General features: G+C 36.9%; 1 protein-coding gene across 2 annotated transcripts; it reads right to left on the bottom strand.

Annotated features, from left to right (window-relative positions):
- Positions 1-261: 261 nt before the first annotated feature.
- On the bottom strand, positions 262-21,148 carry LOC589994 (kelch-like protein 17). Of its 2 annotated transcripts, XM_789618.5 has the most exons (11): positions 20,674-21,148; positions 14,358-14,476; positions 9,062-9,447; positions 8,076-8,197; positions 7,126-7,347; positions 6,394-6,510; positions 5,197-5,410; positions 4,339-4,483; positions 3,348-3,604; positions 2,555-2,810; positions 1,639-1,869 (listed from the first exon to the last, which is right to left on the bottom strand). In XM_789618.5, the coding sequence occupies exons 2-11, from the start codon at positions 14,369-14,371 to the stop codon at positions 1,650-1,652; spliced, it is 1,953 nt and encodes a 650-aa protein (XP_794711.3). In that variant the 5' UTR covers positions 14,372-14,476; positions 20,674-21,148; the 3' UTR covers positions 1,639-1,649. The 2 variants fall into 2 exon arrangements, with proteins under 2 accessions (XP_011672314.1, XP_794711.3); XM_011674012.2 differs by lacking the exons at positions 14,358-14,476; positions 20,674-21,148 and adding an exon at positions 9,702-9,787 and having other exon boundaries at positions 262-1,869.
- Positions 21,149-21,360: the final 212 nt, after the last annotated feature.

Below are 21,360 nucleotides of genomic sequence, written 5' to 3'. Positions count from 1 at the left end.
CGATGGCCACTATGCGTACTTCCAGATGCGTCTCAAGAGATGCGAAAATGTGAAGCACTATGCTTATCTCATTTTATTTCGCTGCAGAAGAGATGTTGATTTTAAATGATCCCTTACAATATTTAAACAAAAATCTCTAACAATGATGATGATGATGAAGACAAACATGTAGTGAGGTATTGACATAACGTTGCATAACTACTGAATGGACACATGTAGATCAGTTGGTGGGACTATAGTAGCAATAATGTGCTATTTGCGTTGAGCCAGAATTCTTGCACTTAACATAAATCAAAATACTTACATAGCCTACACATTTTACGTCGTTGCAACAAAATTAAACAAGATAGAAAAATAAAGCATAACATCTATAGCTTTAATGCCATTTTTTGCACGATAAATGAATTTGCACTGTATCTACTCTCTGAGCTTGACTATTTCAAAACCTATCATGAAACAGCTGTTATTACAACAATTTGCAGTTCTAAATGAGATATTTGCAGCTTAGTAATGTAATGCGTACTGAAAATAGTACAAGTTTAGAATAAATTGCAACTGTGTCACTGAAAAAACATTGTATATTGTGCTTATTAAGGCATGGTGCAGAAATGACGATATGAAAATCTGCATCTCATGTGTATTTCTGATATCATACATATCTCAAGAAGAAAAATTAAAGAACATGATAAAGGGTGTAGGACAGAAATATGGACAGAGCAAAGAAAACTGTAAGAAATCAGGAGAGGTACAAGACAAAAAGTGAAAATAAAAAGATGGAGTGCGGGAGTGAAAGAACAAACAATCATGAGAAGGAAAGAAAAATAATAAATATGAAAGAAACAAAAGGGAGAAGGTGGGGAAAGAAGATGGGGGAGGAATTAAAGAAGTGGATGGAACCCCCTCAAAATGGGAGAAAAGTAACAAAGAAAGAATAAAAGAAAACCTTATTCTTAGCTCAAAAAAAGACATGTTGAAATATGTAACTTTCGGTTTCTTTCACATTTCACACTTGATTTAATACTGTTTCTTTCTGGTTCTTGATCACCTGCATAGCAAAACATCCAGCAGTGTACTGAAGCACACAACCTTTCACAAACATACACAAAATTACACAAAATCATCCCATTTTCATAATGATTTGTTTCAATGAAATATGACAATATCACTCAATCGTCACTTTACCACAACCAACAAAGTTTCCTATTCTGGCTTAAAGTAAACTTCTTCCACAAACAGCTACAAGAAAGTCACATGTCATGGAACTGATTCTAGAAAGTCACATGACAAAACTGGAGTCACGTGACAAAAATTTAGAGTCACATGACACATACCTGATACTTAAGTCACATGACATATCACGTTGTAATAGAGCACACATAGCAACACATACTTACAGCTGTTGATTCTAATATACATTGCTTCAAATAAATAAAACTAGACATGTGTAATAGTTAGACTGCCGTGTTTAAGAATGTAAAGTTCATATTCCCGGGACCCGTTTCACAAAGCCTTTTTTCAATGACAAACGACAAAACTCAGTGACCAATCTGCTGATAACTAATCAGAAACAAGGATTTCGGTAGCTTATAATAAAAACTGTCCTTTGTCACTGATGACAAGTTTTGTGAAACACCCCCCTGGTCACAAGGCTATAGCTGTTGCTCCGCGACACTACTGTGCGACCCTCTGGAGGCGACTATATCAGCGACCGTTACTCCCACGCTGCTACGCCTCGTTGACATGCCTGAGATGGTAGTCCAACGATGTGTCTTAGGGTCGTAACGCTCTGCACTGTTCAGACTGCTGCTTCCATCATTACCTCCTATGACGTAGAGCTGGCCGTCCAGAGCTATTGCATCATGGGTACTCCTGTGTAAATAGTTATTGAAGTTTTCATACATTAGCAGTAGTGGAAGTTATTTTACATGACTGCTAAGAAAGCATTAATGCTTGTTAGTAAGCAACCAGAGGACCGACAGCTTTAGGTCCTCTCTGAGAGCCTTGGTAGTGAGGATTAGTGCCTTACCAAAGGGCACTAGCCCATCGACTTGGTTTCGAACCAGGGTCACCTGAATACGAGACCACTGCTCTACCAACTTAGCTATCGCGCCTCATTAAGCATTTATATTTTTTATTTACACGGTCGTCAAATTTATACATGCATACAATATGTGCATCATCTCCACTACCTGGGTAGTATTTGCTGTATATGGTCACCGTGAGGGGATATAGTACAATGGTGTTCAGCACCCTGGGTTACAGACTCACAGTGGCAAATGTACAGAAATATCTTTTCAAATGACAGGATTACCATGTCAGGTCTCGAGTGCATCAGCATGACATCTACTATCGCTACCATTGAACTGACTTAGGGAATAATATAATCATGCACTTGATGTCAAATTTCTCTAATTATTAATTTTAAGATGAAAGGTAGAAAAGAATTGATCATATTTCATAGTGTTTAACAGAGTAGCACATCTTCTTCTATTTTGTAGAATAATACTATAAATTGCCATCGAGCTTGAAGATATGAAGAGAGACTTCAACTGACCTTCTGACGGACATAGAGGGAAGCGGTTCCCACAGGTTTATTTCCGGATTGAAGCTCTCGGCACTGCTGAGGCACATGGCTCCGTCACTACCACCGACGACAAAGAGCTGATTGGCTATGACTGCCACGCCCATACTGACCCGGCGGTTGATCATGTTTGGAATGGAGGTCCAGGCGTTGGTCCGTGGGTCGTACTTCTCAATGCTAGAGAGATGTGTGGAGCCATCGTAGCCACCTACTGCATACAGGCATCCACCTGATCAAAGAAATGTAATGGCCAGCAGTGTGAACTCTATCCATGAGTTAGCAATACGTCATGTATCCTTTAGTATCGTCACTCATTCTATAATATAATGGTATCTGATAGTAGCTAGTGTCAAGATAATAAAGACTTTTAACAGCAGCCCCCCTCCCCCCCCCCCCCCATTAACAAAGTAATTTGATTTCTCCAAGTGTGTTATTTCAAAAGTGCGAAGAGTCCAATTTTTAATCAATCAAATCCATGATTGCAGTCTCTTAATGATTCTCACAGTGGATGCTCAGTAAACATTGGTTGTATCGCCAACATCTGACATTCTACGCAAATACATAATGTATGCTGAAAGTGCAAAATATATGGTAATTGAACATTTGGAGCAAATGTTCAAATTGTTGCAGTCTTACAGTGCCAATACAATGTGGTACACCTACCCAATAAACATACACCATGCAAATCAATGTAGAATGCATTTAGAAATGCATATATGGAAAATTATTATATATATAATAATAATTCAATCCCTCTACCACTCACCTAGGGCAGCAACCTTCACATATCTTCTCCTGGCTGACATAGGTGTTATAGAAGTCCAGGAGTTCGTCAAAGGATCATAACGTTCGGCGCTGTTCAGGCAAGACGCACCATCATACCCTCCTATGGCATAGATGAGACCGTTCAAGACAGCCACGCCTAGAGAGCTGCGTTTGGTTCCTAACGGAGCAAGCTCAAACCATGAATGGGTCTGTGTGTTGAAGCATTCTACGGAGGCTAAATCATGAGATCCATCGTAGCTGAAGAGCAATAACAAATAGAAATAGAAACATTTGAATTTAGGATCTTACTAACATGGATCATTTGACATAAAAGTGAAACCTTCAAAAATAAATTTACAAAGTTGTACCTATCGCATGGAAATGATCCTTGTATATATTTACCTTTACATTGGGTAATTGCAGTTTACATCTGCCACCAAGATGAATTTGGGTGTAATTGTAACTTGAAAACTTCCTAATTCTATGCTTGAGGCTGTAGCTCTTACATCTGACTTCTCAGTAGATATTTGTGTGGTAACTGGCATAATCTTTCAAGGGGGTAGTAGTCTGGGATATTTGCCCATAGGATTATTCTACTAGTTCTTGTAATTTCTAAAAGTTTAGGGAGGTTGACCCATGGGTAATTGTCTTTGGGGAGTGGGAGTGATTATTTGTCCATGGGATTATTCTACTAGTTCTTGTAATTCCAATCGTTCAGGGTAGTTGTTTCATGGTTCATTATCTTCTGGGAAGGGGAGAGAGTATTTTTCTGTAGGGGCATTTCTACTAGTTCTTGTAATTCTAATTGTTCAGTGTAGTTTTCCCCTATGTCATTTGGTCACTGTCTTCAGGGAGGGGAGAGAGTATTTGTTCTTTGGGGTAACTGTCCAGTGGTTAGTTGTCTGGGGGGAGGGTGGGGGAAGGGGAGGGGTCATCGTCCATGGGGGTATATTTCCAGAGGGGTAGTCATCCTAATACTCAAACCAACATACCCTCCTATGGCATAGATTATCTTTCCGATGGCTGCAGCTCCTAGTCTTGCTCGACGGGTGTTCATTGTGGGCATAGGTCTCCAGGAGTTGAGTAGTTGATCGTAGCATTCACATTCATTATGTATCGCAAACAGACTGCCTCCACCTACATGGGTCATAGAAAAGAAAATATTGAGTAAAAATACAGATGCTAACAGTCTGATAAGGAGACAAGTCAATCAAATTTTATGATATCATTCATAATGTATTTAGTATACAGATATTTCTTTATCCATGTTTTTCTCAATATCTAACTAATTCAATTAACTCAATGTATTCATTTTCCTGATGTACCTTCTATATGGATATTTTATTCGCTCACATGTAAAATTAAGACTAGGACTCGGATTACAAATATGAAACATAACATGGATACATTTTGGTGATGACAAGCTAATAGTCATAAACAATATTGATTCTCGTTTGGTTATTGCTTGTTTTGTTTACTTAAGTTATGTAATTTAATTGTCTTCAGGCATATTTATAAATAAAAATTATTTACCACTATACACATAACATAGAAAATTAAGTTTTTTAACTGAATTGAAGTATATGTAAGCATATGAATACTAATAAAGAAATAAAAGAAAACTACCCCAAGACACCAAACAACAAACTTTTACTTTTAATTTTTTTCCTTTTTTGTTTGTTTTCTTCTTCTTCATACTTTAAGTATGATTACTGAATTTTTAAATCAACTATTTTTAATGCAGTTTTATATGATAAATTGTGAGCCAATTATTGTTAGTCTTTGGACTTTTTATTTGGTATATTTGTAATAAAACCGAAATTGAATTGAATTGAATTGAAATTACTGACCTACTGCGAATAGTACTGGTACTTGGGATGAGTTCTGTCTTAATCTTGTTCTAGGAGATTGAAGGGTTGATCTTTGTTCAGGTAATAGATGATATTTCATGGCTTCTATTAAGAGATCTTTACATCCATTACACTGCTGAACAATGGGATGGGCTTCTACTTGGGTGACGAGGAAATCTCGGTTCAGGAGAGGCAGTCGCACGTATCTTAGAAGCTAGAGGGAAAAACAAGAAATTGAAATATTGATATAATACATCATCCTTTCTCTTTCATTAGATAACAAGCAATAGCAGATGACTTTAAGGAAACACATTGAAATGGAAGAATACACTTGAAGAAGGGTTCAATCCAAATATAAGTTGATTCCTGTTGATGTGCAGGGCTGCCGCAACTCATATTTTGTTATTCAAACATCTAAATATATTTCATAGATTTTTAAATATTAAAAAAAATAATTTTCTCAGGTCTGCTATAAAGCTCCATCATAAAAAATGCTCCAGATCTCATTCATCTTGTGACATCATCTGTCAATCATTAGTGAGCTAACAAGAGACAGTGGTATGTAGCTTCACCATTCAAGATTCAAGATTCAAATAAGGTTTCATTCATGACTTGTCAAAAAGTCCACAGACTAAAAATGCAAGTTTACATCAAACATACAATCACATAAAAAGCATTCAAAAACATATATACACATATATAAAGATAACATAGCAAATGAGAACAAATATATAACAATGAATAAATGTTTAAATCAAAACATTAAAGAAGTGACAATAACAACAACAACAAAGAAAAAAAAATTAAAAAAATGAAATATTGCTAGCCAAAAATGAACAAGTAAAATGTTTACAGATACGTGAGTTCAATTAACACCAGAGCTGACCACATGTTTACAATAGACCATACAATACTAACATAGGAGTTGCTATGTCAGACGTGCTGTAGCATCACCAGGAAAAGAGAGCAAATGTGGAGGTATTGTACGAAGGAATGCAATTCTTTTGTGAGCACGTGCTGAGCTTGGGGAAGTCACATACCACTGTCCCTTTTTTTACATTTTCAATATTGTATTCTGTTTATTTTTTTAATTTGCTTGTAAAATGTGAACAATTCAGCCATTGGCTGCTAATCATATTTTGTATTATACCATGAATACATAAACATTCATTCACGAGTATAAAGAAGTGTTCTTACCCGACTGACTGCATCTTTTCTTTCTTCTTCATTGAATTGAAGCCATTGTATAACAGCACTGAACACCTCTTCTTCTGCTGTTACATTCAACTGCTCACTGGAGACCATCTGCTCAACCTGTTACAAATATAACATTATGGAATAAGCATCAGACTTGTGGAATGAACCTGGTTTATGTATCACTCATTTCTCCCTTCCAGTCATCCACCTTCCCCCACTTCCATGATCTAAACAGAACCCCATTATTCCTAGATTCTGACCCCATTATCTTGTGATTCTAAACATTGACCATTAATGACCATCCCAGAGAGTAAACTTCAAGGAACTGCATTTAAGAACTATGACTCTTCATTTAAACACTCCTCCTCCAAAACCCGATACCCAAACACAACATTTATGTCACAAAGCAATGCATTGGCTCCATATACCATTCCAGACATTTAAGTGTTGAAAGATTTTTTAAAGCCTCTCTTGTGTTATATTTTCATGGGAAAACGGTTGGAAAGTTAAAAAATGGTTGGGAGAATTTACTGTTAGAGGGTGACGCCTCCAAAGAAAACCATAAATATCTTTGTGGTTTGAGAATTTGTTCAGAACTGTTTGCATGTTAGAGGGTTAGTACTGTAGAAGGAATATAATAATTAACATTTCATACAACAATTACGCAAGCCAGCTTTTTCACCAACCTTCAACAATGTTACCGAGTCACAATATCACAAAAAATTATCCTACCTCTGTTTCAGGTAACTGAAGGAACTCCTCAGTATTGACCACATGACAGAAGTTATAGAGAGCATACTGTCTTGATGACTGCTCCAAGTCATAGCAACCATGTGTGTCTGCAAACCTTCTGATTCCCAAGCAGTTTGTAGGATCCAGCTGACCCACCAGGAACTTACAGCAAGCATCTCTAACACTCTCCATCTGCAGGAGGCTAGCCGCTGGGAGTAGAGCCTGTCAAGAAAAGTTAGCGAACAAGAGAAAATAAAATAATAATAATAATAATAATAATTGTGGGTTCTTGTATTGCGCTCATGTCTGTCATACATGACACTCCTGGCGCTCCCCATTATTACCCTGGCTTTAGCACGGCTGCCATACATCTTTAGTGACTACCTGTCTACAAAGACCAGATTTTTTGTTTCCCTTGAAAATGGTTTCTCATTGAAATATGTATTGTAGGGGCCATAAAGACCACCTGCCTATAAAGACCACTTTTCTTGTCTCCCTTGAGTGGTCTTTATAGACAGGTTTCACTGTAGTTAGCACTAGATGGAGAGAAAAAAGAAAATAAGTACCAAAGGAGGTAACTTGCAACACATATTTCTCATACTCCTAGCATTGTGGCATTGCGTATGTATGTAATTGGTTATTACAGGCAAGCTTCAACCAGGTGCATGATTATTTACGTCTCAGACTGACATTTAACGTCACCATCAGAAAGACGTGACTCAGTTTCGACCCTGGGTCCAATCAAAATCAGTTTGTGGCCAGGAAAGAGAACAGACTGCGGATATAACAGCTAGACCAACAGCAGGGAGTAGAGCTATTTTATACTTAATTGATCCAAAATACCATGGAACGGTAGTTTGTATCATCGTCATACATTCTGCTTCATTTTGATAAATTCCTTTAATTTTATTTTTGTCTTTATTTCACAAACCATGATTTACGGCACTTACCTGAACATTACTCTCTCCAATCATGATTTCAGCTGTGTATGCGAACGAGACTAGCTGATTAACAGCATCTGAGTCTATCTCATGTAGCGTGACCTCTGACCTGTGTGATTCTGTCATGTCACCTGATACATACAGAAAATGAACAGAGAACATGTATCAATAGATGCTCCACTCAACTAATCATAATGAATGCAATTGCATTAATGTAGTTATTGTCCTTCAATTGAATTTAATTAAATGGAGCATTTACTGTCTCTATTCTGGTAAAGCCTAGGTCACAAATGCCATTATGAACTTCTACGAACGCCGTACGAATGATTTTCAGACAATGGAAATTCGAGAAGACAATGGAAACACAGGGAGATTCGTAAGAAATTATCATTCGTACAAACCTTTATGACCATAGCATAATTTGTTCGATCATCAAAGGAATAGATAATGCAAGACAATCTAAGGCTTAAAAGATCAAACTACATACATATGATATGATGTTCCTCTAATAAGCATACCGCTACTGATTTAATTTTCTCTCTCTTTATCGAGAGGGTTGAAAGACCTCACTTAGAAAGGAATAACATGCATTTTGAAGGCCCTTTGAGGCAAAATATTAAAGGGAAATTCAAGCTTGATAGCAAACTACTCTAGGGGGAAGAAGAAGAATCAGAGATGTAGACTGGTGAAAGAACTAGTTTTCTTTGGTAATGATTATAAATTTATATGAATTTGTTTGAAAAATATAATAACCATGACAAATTGAATTGGATTACTGGGTCAAGGTATTCTTAGTACATTCTGGAGGGCGTTTCACAAAACTTGTCATCATTGACAAATGACAGTTTGTGTTATAAGCTACTGAAATCCTTGCTTCTGACTGGTTATCAACAGATTTGTCACTGATTTTTGTCATTGTCATTGAAAAAAGGCTTTGTGAAACAGGCCCCTGGATGAAATGGGAAGATTCAATAAATTTGCTAACTTTGACCTACTTGTAAACATTGCATGAAAGTAGGCACTGCATGAAGCGAGGACGAGCCTGTGTGCTCTGATCTCATGATCGGTGACCTTGAGGACGATATCACATAGCGCCCCCTGCTGTCTCATCTTGTCCATGGCAAGGAACGAGTCGTTGCTATGGCGCTGGGCATGGTGGATAATGTACACCCCGGAGGCCTGCCCCCCACTGGAGCTTCCAGTGCTAGTAGGGCTGAGACACAGGGAGGGGGCGGAGCCGGAGGAGGGGCTTAGGGGAGAGGGCGAGGTCATTAAACCCAGAGATGAGCTGGGGCGTTGACCCCCACAGGATACCCCGCCCGGGCCCCGTGGGGCGCCGGTGGTGTTGACTTGCAGCGGCCCCAACTCCATCGTGCGATTCCTGTCAACAAAAATCAAGGAGGACATATCAGTTATGAAAATAATCTTTTAAAGTCTTTTTACAATTGAAGTACTCACTGTAAGAATAATAATCAACACATGGTTTAATATATATACAGAACATACTGTACATTGTATTTCGATTACCGGTAGGCATTAGTTGACTGATGTAGTGGAAGGTCAATTTGTCAATTCTTAATCAGCATCTCACATACAATAACATGTTCTAAAACGTCTACTGTTATTATAATTCACCTAAATCTTCTGTATGCTGCCATTTTGAAGTCCAAATCTACTCGTCTTAAATCCAACTCCAATCACTCCATCAATAATCGTGTATACTCAGCTAGAGCTTTCAAATCTTCAGCATCAAGTGTAAGGCATTGTCTCTTTGATCCAAATAAAAGAAAACTCTCCTTCCATACGCAGCACTTTCACAAGATAAGCTTCACTCCAACAATCCAAGAACCATACATAGGTTTAAAATATTATACCAAGCTCAAGGTCCAGGTCCAAAGTGTACAGTAGATCATCATAAATACTTCAGACGATGGGTTTCCTTTCAATTCTGGATAGTGCACTCTACAAATCCACAACAGAGGCCAATTTTAGTTACAAATTATGTCTGTTATGTTAAGTAGGTGAGTATAATTTATTACAAATTTCTCATGTTTGTCATATCATTAGACTTATTTGCTCCTACCAAAGTAGGTCATCTGTAAAAGGTTACAATACAATAGGATAAACGATAGACTTGCAATTCCGTAATCAGTGAATAAAGTTGAAAAGCCAATTCAGTCAATTATCATCACCTTCATAAAAGGCTGCATATTTGGACTAGATTTTAAACACAATGGCAGCTAGTACAATGAACTTTTGCATGCTGTGTTGCTTGGCTCGTCAGAGAATGAGTGAATATAATAAACACTCTTGGTGGGCAGTACTAGAATAAATGTCAACAAACAGGAATGTAACCACTTATCAGATGCTCTAAATACACGATTGGTTACAGATTTTGTTTACAGAACTATCATACACCGGACCAAAAGGTACAGGTATGGATTGCTTGTGTTTTGGGTCAGGTAAATGAGTTAGATTAACATCATACACGATGGCCTTCCAGTGAGACATCCACTCCAATTTGAAACTGACTGGTATAGCCTAATCCAGCTGTCGCATTGAATTGTGATGATCAAATAAAGGGAGAATAAATCAATGTTGGATTAGCTATCCATGACTGCAGCTGACTAAAGTAAGTTCTGGATGACAGCATTCACCAGGGGAAGATATTGATCTGTTGTTCCACTGAGTTTTATCAACAATCTCCTGCCTCGATCAAAAAGCTAATCTAATTTCTCATCAAAATGTTGTTAACAAACACAGCAAGCCTAGATACTACATGACATGTACTGTACATGTACATGAAACAAATAAACAGTTGTCAATGACTGCAGTTTACACCAAAAAAAGTTAGTTCCAGATGACCATGAATAACCTTGGCAAGATATTAACCTGCTGTTCCCACTAAAATTTGATCAAGGATCTTGATCCTGTCTTGATCAGAAATCCAATCAAATACCACATCAGAATGTTGCTAACATGCCGGCACGCTTCCAATCACATACATGTAGGCGTACATGTTCATGTGCATGTCACAATGTGTAGTTATCAATGACTAGACTGCTGTCTGCATGACCAAGGTGCTGGTAACTCCTTGGTCTGACTTAGAAACAAAGTTTTCCAGATGAACAGATGCACAAAATAAAGAAACCTGGATGCCTATATTGATCTGTTGGTCACACTGCACTTTTATTGTATCATCGTAAGGACCTCCTTTCTTGATTCTTCTTCTTCTTCAGAAATCCACTTGTAAACTATGTGTAATATCAGAGCATCGTTAACAAGTGCTGAGCTCCTGTAACTCATAGATACCAGTAGTTCTGCATGAAACAAGTGAACAGTTTATTGCTATGAGTGAAGTCCTCTGCGGAAGTTCTAGAGCAGGCTGCAAGACCATAAAAGTGTCATGTCAGGAAACAAGTTGACCTGGGGGGCACTGAGCTTAAAATCAACAGGCGAATCTTAGGATTTCAAAGTCTTGATCAGAAACCATGAGCACAACATTGTCACTGCATACAGAATAATATCTCAATGTTGTCATAGAACACAAACATTAGACTTCAGAGTGAAGCACTATCAATCACATGTTCAAATACATGAACTTGAGTCCTTCCAAAACACAATAGGAATGAAACCTGTGAACCATTGGCCTCCAATACACCGTGTGTACGTGCACTGTCATCAAAACAAAGTCATGCATGACAGACTGAAAAACAAACATCCTCTTGATTTATGTGCCATAGTAGCTAGGGCATGTCAAGCAGACATGTGATTATTAATAACACACCTCCCTCCTTCATTAACTCTGCCTAACCTAGCTAAACTCAGCTAAAAACAAATGAGTCACATTGAGATCTCTAATCAAGCGTGTCTTATCTTTTGGTATCCTTTCAGAGCCATCAGCAGTGACCTCACAGGACAACTATTAATAGGCCTGTCATCATCAGCTCCAGATTGCCAAATAGCCCGCTATTTCTGATTTAAGAAATAATCCAGAAGTTACAAATCGTGTCTTCATCAGCTAGAGACTCGACCTCGAAACTTAAAAACTTGACCTTGAGATATTAGCTCGAGATATTTTGCTCAGCTTTCGCGTATAGTGCGAGTCCTCGGTCTGGTGAGGACGCAGTGGACAAATAGCTGGATATCTTGCCAAATAGTGGGATATTTTGCAAACTATCCCAAGATATCTTGGGATGACAATCCCGACCAAACATCCCGCTAATTGCAACTTCGGGATGATGAAGATGAAAATTAGCTGGATAATTTGCGATCGGGATATTTGGCAATCTCGAGCTAGTGAGGACAGGCCTAGTGACCTCAGAGGACGACTATGTTTGACCTTAGAAGCTTGAAGAGATCATCCTGGAGATTAGACTATCATCACATCTCATTGAAAGAATTAAGCACTTTGTATACAATATGATATAGAGATATGAGATGTTTGCTTGGGTGGAGTTTCTTAATGAAAATTAGGACAAAATTGAAGGTAGATCTAGGGTCTTAACCTTTCAGGATAGAGATAGAAATGACCTGATTTATCTTTTGTCTATTACCTCAGGAAGCAATATTTATTTATTTATTTACTTATTTATCTTTTTATTTCTGAAATTTAGACAGGGTGACTCATTATCACCAATATCATTTTATTTGTCATTTATTTGCAAATTAAGCATTTCTTTGTTCCCATACTACTTCCCATATGGGGACATCTACATGCACCTACATTTATACGTGTAAACACACAATGCTTTTGAAATTATACAGAAATAGAGCAACATAAAAAAATTACATTCAATCTACCAAACAATGACCATATTTAACCATGTTAACCAAGATTTATTTTCATTCAAAATGTTCCACACATTTTTTGTTTAATTTAAAAAAGAAGAAAAAAAGAAGAGGGATAACAAAAAAAATGTATGAATTCCTATGTACCCCCCCCCCCCCCCTCCTCCTCCAGTCGGGCCAGTCCCTAATACCAAAGGATATATGACAACATGTAGACTACATTTATAGCATTAAAGATAAATACCAGTTCTGGTCTTGCGATTGCATTGTGAAAGAAACGTTGTGGAATCGATCAAAATTATAAGAAATTTGGCCCAGTCTTGATAAAGTTACAGCACTGTACACAGAAAGATGGACTACCCCCACACGTGCGCGACACGTGCGTTATTTCTATCAGGTCCAAATAGATAATAATTTACCAAATATATCAATTAGTAGGCGGTTTCTCACAAAATTTGTATGATCACATATTTATAGTCAAAACATATTCTTTCACCTGATTGGTAATAAGAGCTTCCATTTCATTTTTTGAGGGGGGGGGGGATTTCCAAAACTGGTCTTTAATTACCTTTAACTAATGACACGTACTCCAAGATTACTAGAATGACAGAGATGTGTGGGGAAATGTTGCCATCAACCTCGAAGCTGGGAAAAGATACCTTCCTTGATAGATACATTTGTACATGTAGATAAAGACTACGGTACATTCAAGCTTCCACTAGTAGCAATCTTCATACCATGCATGTCTTGATTGACTACACAAGCCTAGCTAGTGTTGACACTTCTACACAGACTAACTGACTGTCTGTCTGTCATATCTAATAAGGATGAGCCGTGCATGCATGCATGCATGCTAGGAATCAGTCCGGAATGATAATAACTAGACCAGGGTGCTAGCTAGCGTGGCGTATTTATCCTTACATTATCGAGGTTAACAACATACTGTACATGTGCAAAGGGAACGTACATGTAGACAAGGTTACAATTAATGTTCAAGAAAGAAACATAGAATCATTGCCAACATGATGGATTGTTAATCACCAGTCTCAATGTTATCATCGTTATCATTATCATCATTATTAATAACATCATCTTCGTCAACATCACTAAAATGATAACCACCACCATCTTTACCATCATAATCATCATCATAGAAAATCATCACCACCACCAACATCATTACCACCACTATCAACATCAATCCCATCAAATTTCAATTCTATCATAATGTTAACTGTGCTATCTAATTTGTATCCCTCTCCATCCTCCAACACAGGATTCACTGTCACCCACCTTTACAACCGGTGTATTAAAACATCTTCACATAGAAAGTCTTCATCATCATATATTTTTCTTTTAATATCTTATATTTCCATCTCAATATATGTACATAATGCACGTTTGTGTACATGTATGTATACATGCAAAAGTTGCCACAGGGTAGATTTATTAAACAGAACATCAACAAATAAATAAAAATAAAAGATGAAATGTGCTCACCTTCTTCTTTTCATGGACGTGCTGCCGCAGTGGAGAGCTCTATGATAGCATCAACCTCATCTCATCACAACAGGCAGATGGTCCTGAACTTAGCGCCAAAATCCCACCAAACCAAAGACCTAAACACAGGAAAACACAACACAAAGGAACAATTATAACAGACCACAAAGCAGAATAGCAGCGCACACAGTGCATGAATGGAACATAACATATGAGGGCGATTTTCCGTCAATCATAACTTAATGAGGTCGCTCAGATGTTCCCTTGTTATTGTCGCGAGGGGACAAAAGCATGGTTCGTAGGAGAGCGGAGGAGCCAGGCCGAACCAATATCACTTGCAATACTCAGCAGGCCATTCACATGCAAATCAAAGGCACGTGCTCTGTGAACTGTGTGTACTTACTTTGTGGGAGGTTGCAGAGATATTTTGAGAGGAAAACCAACAAAAACAGATTGATTGAGTTGAGGCCCGGTATGAAAATAAGGGGATACATGTATACTTCTCAAACTCTTATTTTCTTATTTGAGGAGGAAAACTGTTTACAACTACGGTACACTGTACTTTGCTTCGTGGGAGGAATCCCATCAATTGAATTTAATCCTTATATTCGAGTGGGTTTTATTGATAATTAAGAATAGAAATTCTTTGATGAAATGAAATGGAGCAGTGCAAACATACCTAAATCTGATATGGGTAGGATTCAAAACAACTTGTTATTACTCTGAACTTGGATATTTAAAGCATAATAAGGGAACAAGTGTGGGAGTGAACTTGTTATCTTCACTGTTCAGGGTTTTAAACTTGTTTTGTTTTGCTTAGGGAATGAACTAAAATTAGGGGAATTTACACATCAAGCTATTAAAATCGATCGGTTTTTCTCACATTCTTGAGTTTTGTCTGAAGTTGCTAGGTAACTATCCATCAATACAACCCCAAAAAAGACCTGAATTAAAAAAAACCCACCCCAGAAAACTCTTTTTGCAGTTTAATTACTCGTTCTCATTCAAGTGAATTATTCCTCTTTTTTGTGACTCTCCTGGCTTCCATGCTAATGCACGCAGAGCAGCAAAGAGTGGGGCACGCGCACATCTCTAAGATAAAATATAATTAGCAAACACCCAGTAGTGTGTTAAAGTGGTAGTATAGTTTTTCAAATAGGATTTTCTGCAATGTGAATGGGCCTCGTGCTAGGGTCTGTAAAACTCTGTATGCATAATTAAAGCCCCTACATTTTGGCTTCTAATGTACATGTACATGTTTATGGATTTAATTTGAGTTGACTCTATAAACAATAATAATCAGAGAATGAGCATAACAACAGAATGAGCATTAAAATATTCAAATAATAATGATAAGTAATTACACAAAATCAAAACAAAATGTGAATTGTTAAAAGAAGTTGAGCAAATCAAGCATTCAATTCAAAAAGTGAAATGATCTAACAGTAGGTTAATAACAAAATTCATATTAGTACAAAATGTATGCTGTTTAGTGTTTACCTCATACCTTCAACATCACATACTGTACATGTCACATCATCTTCCAAAATTCACCAGCAACAGAAATCACTCCTTATTATAATATTTTCTAAAAAAACTTACCAGCCAAACAAGAAATAAAAATGCTCTTACTGATCCAAAAAAAGCACTTCTGACTTCAACTCAATTCAAACAGTTTATGGTAAATGATCATACATGTAAGCCATTGGCAAATATCAATAATCGTGTGACAACAGTCATAATATAGGCTACCTATTAATACAGTTTTTCACAAAAATGTAAGGAATGTTATTTGTGCCAAATATTTTAGAACGTTTTCAGTGTTATCCAAACAAAATCCCTGAAGCTTGTCATTGATCTTTATGAATTGCAATAATTACAAATCTTATTATGACAATTAAAGGCTCAGAACAAATCACTTAGATGTAGTTTAGACTGTGTTTTGTTAAAAGCCAAAGGCTTAAGGTTGACATAAATTACTGTTCGGCTGGATTTACATTGAATATCAGTAACCTACTATTGTCAACTTTTTTTCACTTACTATGCAGGTTCATTGTATTTGTTGTTGTACATGTACTTGTACGTGAATGTTGTTGTTGTTTTAAGGGTAGATTTTAGATCACACCTAAATTGTACCATAAACACAATGAGAAAATTTATTACAATTGGAACATTAATTTGTTTTTCTTAACACAAACATAATGAACATAGAGCTAATAAATGAAATGACAGTAAACAGCGTCTTCTAAGAGCCCAAAAGATATTATATTATGAGTAAAATAAAGTTAAATCTTTTCTGGCTAAAAAAGATTGCTGTAGTAACTGTAGCATACAACATACAGTTACAGTTTAATAGTCAAGGTGTCTTTAAAGTGACAAATTCACAACAAAATGCAAAATGGTTTGTCAATAAACATAGGTGGTTAATCAAAGATCCAAACAAAGAGCTTAGGAATGCAGACGCCCACTGGACATCAGGGATGACAATGATTGCATCATAATAATCAACCATACTTCATGTATGAGAGATCTCTTGTAAACAAAATTCTTAGTCATGGATGTTTGGGTAAAAACTATAAAGTTCATTATACTCTGAATTGACTATGAGCGCGTTTATCTAGGCTTGCCACTAGATATGTACATATCGTACCCCACTATCGAACCCCACTATCGTACCCCACTATACGATCGTGATTTGCGGGATGTCGCGTTTATCGACCCTTCACGATTCAAAATAAAGGCCTTGTGTCTGTCCAGCTGTTTTGACCCGGGAAGCAGACAGTTTCTCGGAGGTCAAATTCACACGTATGCTTGTACACAACACCTGGGTGGTCATATTTGTATGTGAGGTTCAAAACAGCTTTGCGTTTATCGATCTTTCAGAAACGTGATTCTGGCTGTATGTCACATTCAAAACGCACCTTTTTGCGTCTTTAGATATGCCCATATCTAAAGACGTTTGAAAAAGGCTTTGCGTTTATCTACTTCTAAATTTGCCTGAAAGACGTTTGAGAAACCTGATTCTAGCCAAAAATTTGCTAGATAAACGCAACCTATGATGTTTTTTACTCATCTAAAAATGTAATTACATGTAGCTCAATGAAGTTACTAAAGAGACTACACCAGATCTGTTTTTAAAAGAGAGAAATTAAGATAGAAAAGAAAAATGCGACAGAGAAAGAGAGAGAAAGAGAGAGAGAGAAAGAAAGAAAAGAAAATATTGATTGCATCATAATAATCAACCACATGTATGAGAAACAAAATTCTTAGTCATGGATGTTTGGGTAATTTAAACTAAGTTCATTATATTCTGAATTGACTATGATGTTTTTAATTTTTACTCAATGTAAACAGGTAATTACACCGAAGAGACTACATCAGATCTGTCTGTTAAAAAGAGAGAAAGAAAAGAAAAGAAAATAATAAGAGAAAGAAAGAGCAAGAGAGAGAGAAAGAGAGAGAGAGAAAAAGAGAGAGAAAGAGAGAGAAAGAAAGAAAAGAAAAAATGTACTAGAGCACTTGTATTAGCTGGATAACATCTGAAGATGTTTAGGGTCAATAAATAAAGTGCATTTTAAAAAGAATAACGAAATACCAGTAAGACATTTTTGCAAAGTTACTGTAAAAAAAGGTGTGTATTTTTCGCAATTTGGGGGCACAGTTAACAACTAACTTAATCATACCCCTTGTAGATTTGATGTTTTTGTGTTTTTCATATCTCAAGAATGAGAGGTGGACTGGTTGAGTTAGGGCCTTTCTTGAATACTTCTAGATATAAGCTTTATATCACATATTCTCAAGAAACATAAACATCAATTTGGAATATTATACTAGTATTGGGCTGAGGAGGAGGCATTTCAAATACTCCTATCTGTGAACACTTTCATGATGTTTTTATAAAGCAAATTATTTGATTTTAATAATTGGTATCTTTGTTATTATTCACAAACATTGATTTTTCTTTCTGTAACCATTTGGTCACAGTCATACCATCTAGGTAGTGTAAACACGGATGCATTGAAACCATATATATGAGGGACAGAGTTAATTTAGTTACAAACTAGCAATGTTATGCTCCAAAGATTCCCCCCAAGGCCCTGGACTCTTAACTCCTCTTTTGTGTACTGTACACTGTATGCGGTTTTCTTTGAATAATTCAAAAAGGGTTACAGACGGGAAATGGTGACCAAAAATACTCATTACCATTTCCTCTTCCTGTTTACAAATTGTATTATGTGAAAGATAAAGTGTGATGAATTTTTCGCATGCAATCATTTTCTATATATTATATATACTTTACATGTACATGTATATACTTTATGGGTCTGTGTTTACATGACAATGGGGGGGGGGGGGGGTGGAAACGATCTGGTCACACTTCACCAAGAATAACAAAGATGGAGAAAAGGTACATGTGTAATGTTAGTCTGACCAGACTCCCCCCAGCACTACATGTAGCACGGCCTAAGTTCATAATACTATGTCCTCTATGCATGTCATTATTGTGTAACGTCATGATTCTTGAAAGATTAATAAATACAGCATGTACACTTTTTAAAATTGCCATTTTAAATAAACTGTCCAGATATAACCAACCTGTCTAGACTACATGTAGGTCAATATTGTGGACTGGCCATTTACTAACCCACACACCAGTTAGAGAACAAATCCAGCCCATTTGCAAGTTGAATTTAATAAATAGCGACAACTTAAAAAAACGAAAGAATGAAAGTTTCATCAAAATCAGATGATAAATCATAAAGTTCTCTCTCATGGGTTCTGCCAAAGGCAGTTCGACACACCGGAGCCTTCTTCAGTTTTGTTTCTACATACATGTACATATTTGTACATACATGTACATGTACATGTAATTCTCTATATTTATCCTTCCTTTTTATTATATCATATGACCTAGCTGTCACGCCTTCTTAGTCTGACGCCATCCCAATTCTTGGTCTTCCCCTTCCCTGATTACCCTGGGCCTGTCCCTTCAACTAACTCCTTCCACAGCAACATTTCAAAACTGCAATTCAATCATTAAATAGGGTCTATCTCATATTAATGACCTGTCACCTACATGTACCAAGTCTGATGCCATCCCAATTCTTGGTCTTCCCCTTCCCCGGTTACCATCCATCTCTCCCCTTCTTGAGCACGTTTTTAGTTTTTATGGCAATGGTCGCTGTTTTGAGGGGGAGAAAAAAGATTTCCAACCGACCGACCCAGGTTCTGGCACCTTAACTTCTAAAGGGCAATACTTGACATCTTTTTTTTTTTTTTTTTTTTTTTTGGGGGGGGGGGGGCCTAATCCAGCACTTCTTCATTAGTAACCCTGTTCAAGTAAATTGATGACCTCACTTGTCATGAAGTCACCCCCTCACTCTTTTTTTAAAATCGGTTTTGAACATACCTGTATGTAAATTAAACAAAAATATAAACACCCTTCTGCTTGTGGAATGTAAAATATGGCTTTAATCTTCATGGAATATTTGCAAAATCATCATCATTTTAACTTATTGTATTTGTAATTTAAAGGAAATCTTTAAAAACAGCCTAGGTGTGTCAATAAAGAAGAAAAACTTGAAGTTCATAAATAAAATCTACTAAAAATGTACAGTAGATCTAGATCTACACCGGAGTGTTGGCTCAGTCAGTCGGGCGTCCGCCTCACAACCGGGAGGTTGTGGGTTCAAACCCCACCGAGTCATACCAAAAGACGTTATAAGATGGGAGTTGCTGCTACCTTGTTTGGCGTTCAACAATAAGGGATAGAGCAACGTCGATCTGGCGCTGCTCAGTGGCTGCCAAGCTCACGATAAATTGGGCAAAAAGAATTTCCATTTTAACTTAATAAAATTTGGAGTGGACTTTAAAAGATTATTAATAGATCTAGACCTTCTAGGCTCTATTATAGACATCTAGATCTAAAGACTATTATTATAAATTATGGGAAATAGTGAGGATAACTCATAAGCTCATTATAGACATTAATAATTATGCATTGGTCGACTAATATTTGACTAAATCGTCCCTGGTTAAGAAAGAAAAAAAGAAGAAAGAAAAAAAGAAGAAAAAAAAAAAGAAGAAGAAAAAAAAGGGGAAAAAGGGAGAAGAAAAAAGGCAAAAATAAAATGAACATGGACTACATGTAAATGATAAACAAGCACCCAAGAAACAATCAATTTAATGCAATTAACATTAATTAACGCTTAGCCTACAACCTTTCAAGTTTTAATCTCAAAATTCCTTACAATTGATAACATAAAATCTGGTCAATTGATGTTCTTAACAAACAGCCTTAACTTCATCAACATACCTTTTTGACTGAATCTTTCAAATTCAAGATTGCTTGATGATGATGACAGTTCTTCGACAGACAAAACTTCAATCAGAGACAAAGGCAATGATAAACACGATCACCCAGCGCCAGCCTAAATTCTTGTCTTCCCAAACAAAGGCCAAATGCTAGGATACTTCTGTTTTACTTTTGGTTCACAGCCAAAAAACCTAAATAAATAGTAGTCTAGCTCAGCTTGCTCTGACTATATCTATGTCACTCAGGTCTAGCTTGCTTTCCACATTCTTCCAAAAAGAAGTTAGTGTATTGTGCTAGTTGAATGACCAGGCCATGATGACACTTTGTATGATGTTGTTGTGGATTGCGTGCTAAAAATATATAGGGCCTCTATGTAGCTAGCTAGCTAGGGATCGAACGGGCGCGGGCGCGAGCGCGGGAGCTCTTGGCGAGAAAGGAGAGAGGAGGTGCTGGTGGAGCTTGCATCGAATGTGATGTGGTAGGAAGTATTTGTGGAGTATAGGTTGCGACTTTTTCATAGCCTATTTCAATACGACATGGGAAGAAATATTCAAGTATTGGGATGAATAAGAAAATGTAAATAAAAAAATTAGATTTGTATTTAAAGTATTTAATATATATCAACAGATAGAAACTATTTTTTCTAAAAATACTAAAATTAGGGTAATGTGGAAAATTAACATTTAT

Source organism: Strongylocentrotus purpuratus, unplaced genomic scaffold (assembly GCF_000002235.5).
Source record: "Strongylocentrotus purpuratus isolate Spur 01 unplaced genomic scaffold, Spur_5.0 spur5_scaffold_16, whole genome shotgun sequence".
NCBI classification, from domain to species: domain Eukaryota; kingdom Metazoa; phylum Echinodermata; class Echinoidea; order Camarodonta; family Strongylocentrotidae; genus Strongylocentrotus; species Strongylocentrotus purpuratus.
The sequence above is the reverse complement of the archived record's forward strand: the minus strand, read 5'-3'. Positions and strand labels throughout refer to the sequence as shown.

Bases quoted from the DNA above. Each gene is read 5' to 3' on its own strand.
- LOC589994 (XM_011674012.2), bottom strand. From the start codon at position 9,724: ATGGCAGCATACAGAAGATTTAG. The intron at 6,511-7,125 runs GTAGGATAATTT...TATTTGTAACAG, and splicing joins TTCAGTTACCTGAAACAGAG to GTTGAGCAGATGGTCTCCAG. The intron at 3,605-4,338 runs GTATGTTGGTTT...ATTGCTCTTCAG, and splicing joins ATAATCTATGCCATAGGAGG to CTACGATGGATCTCATGATT.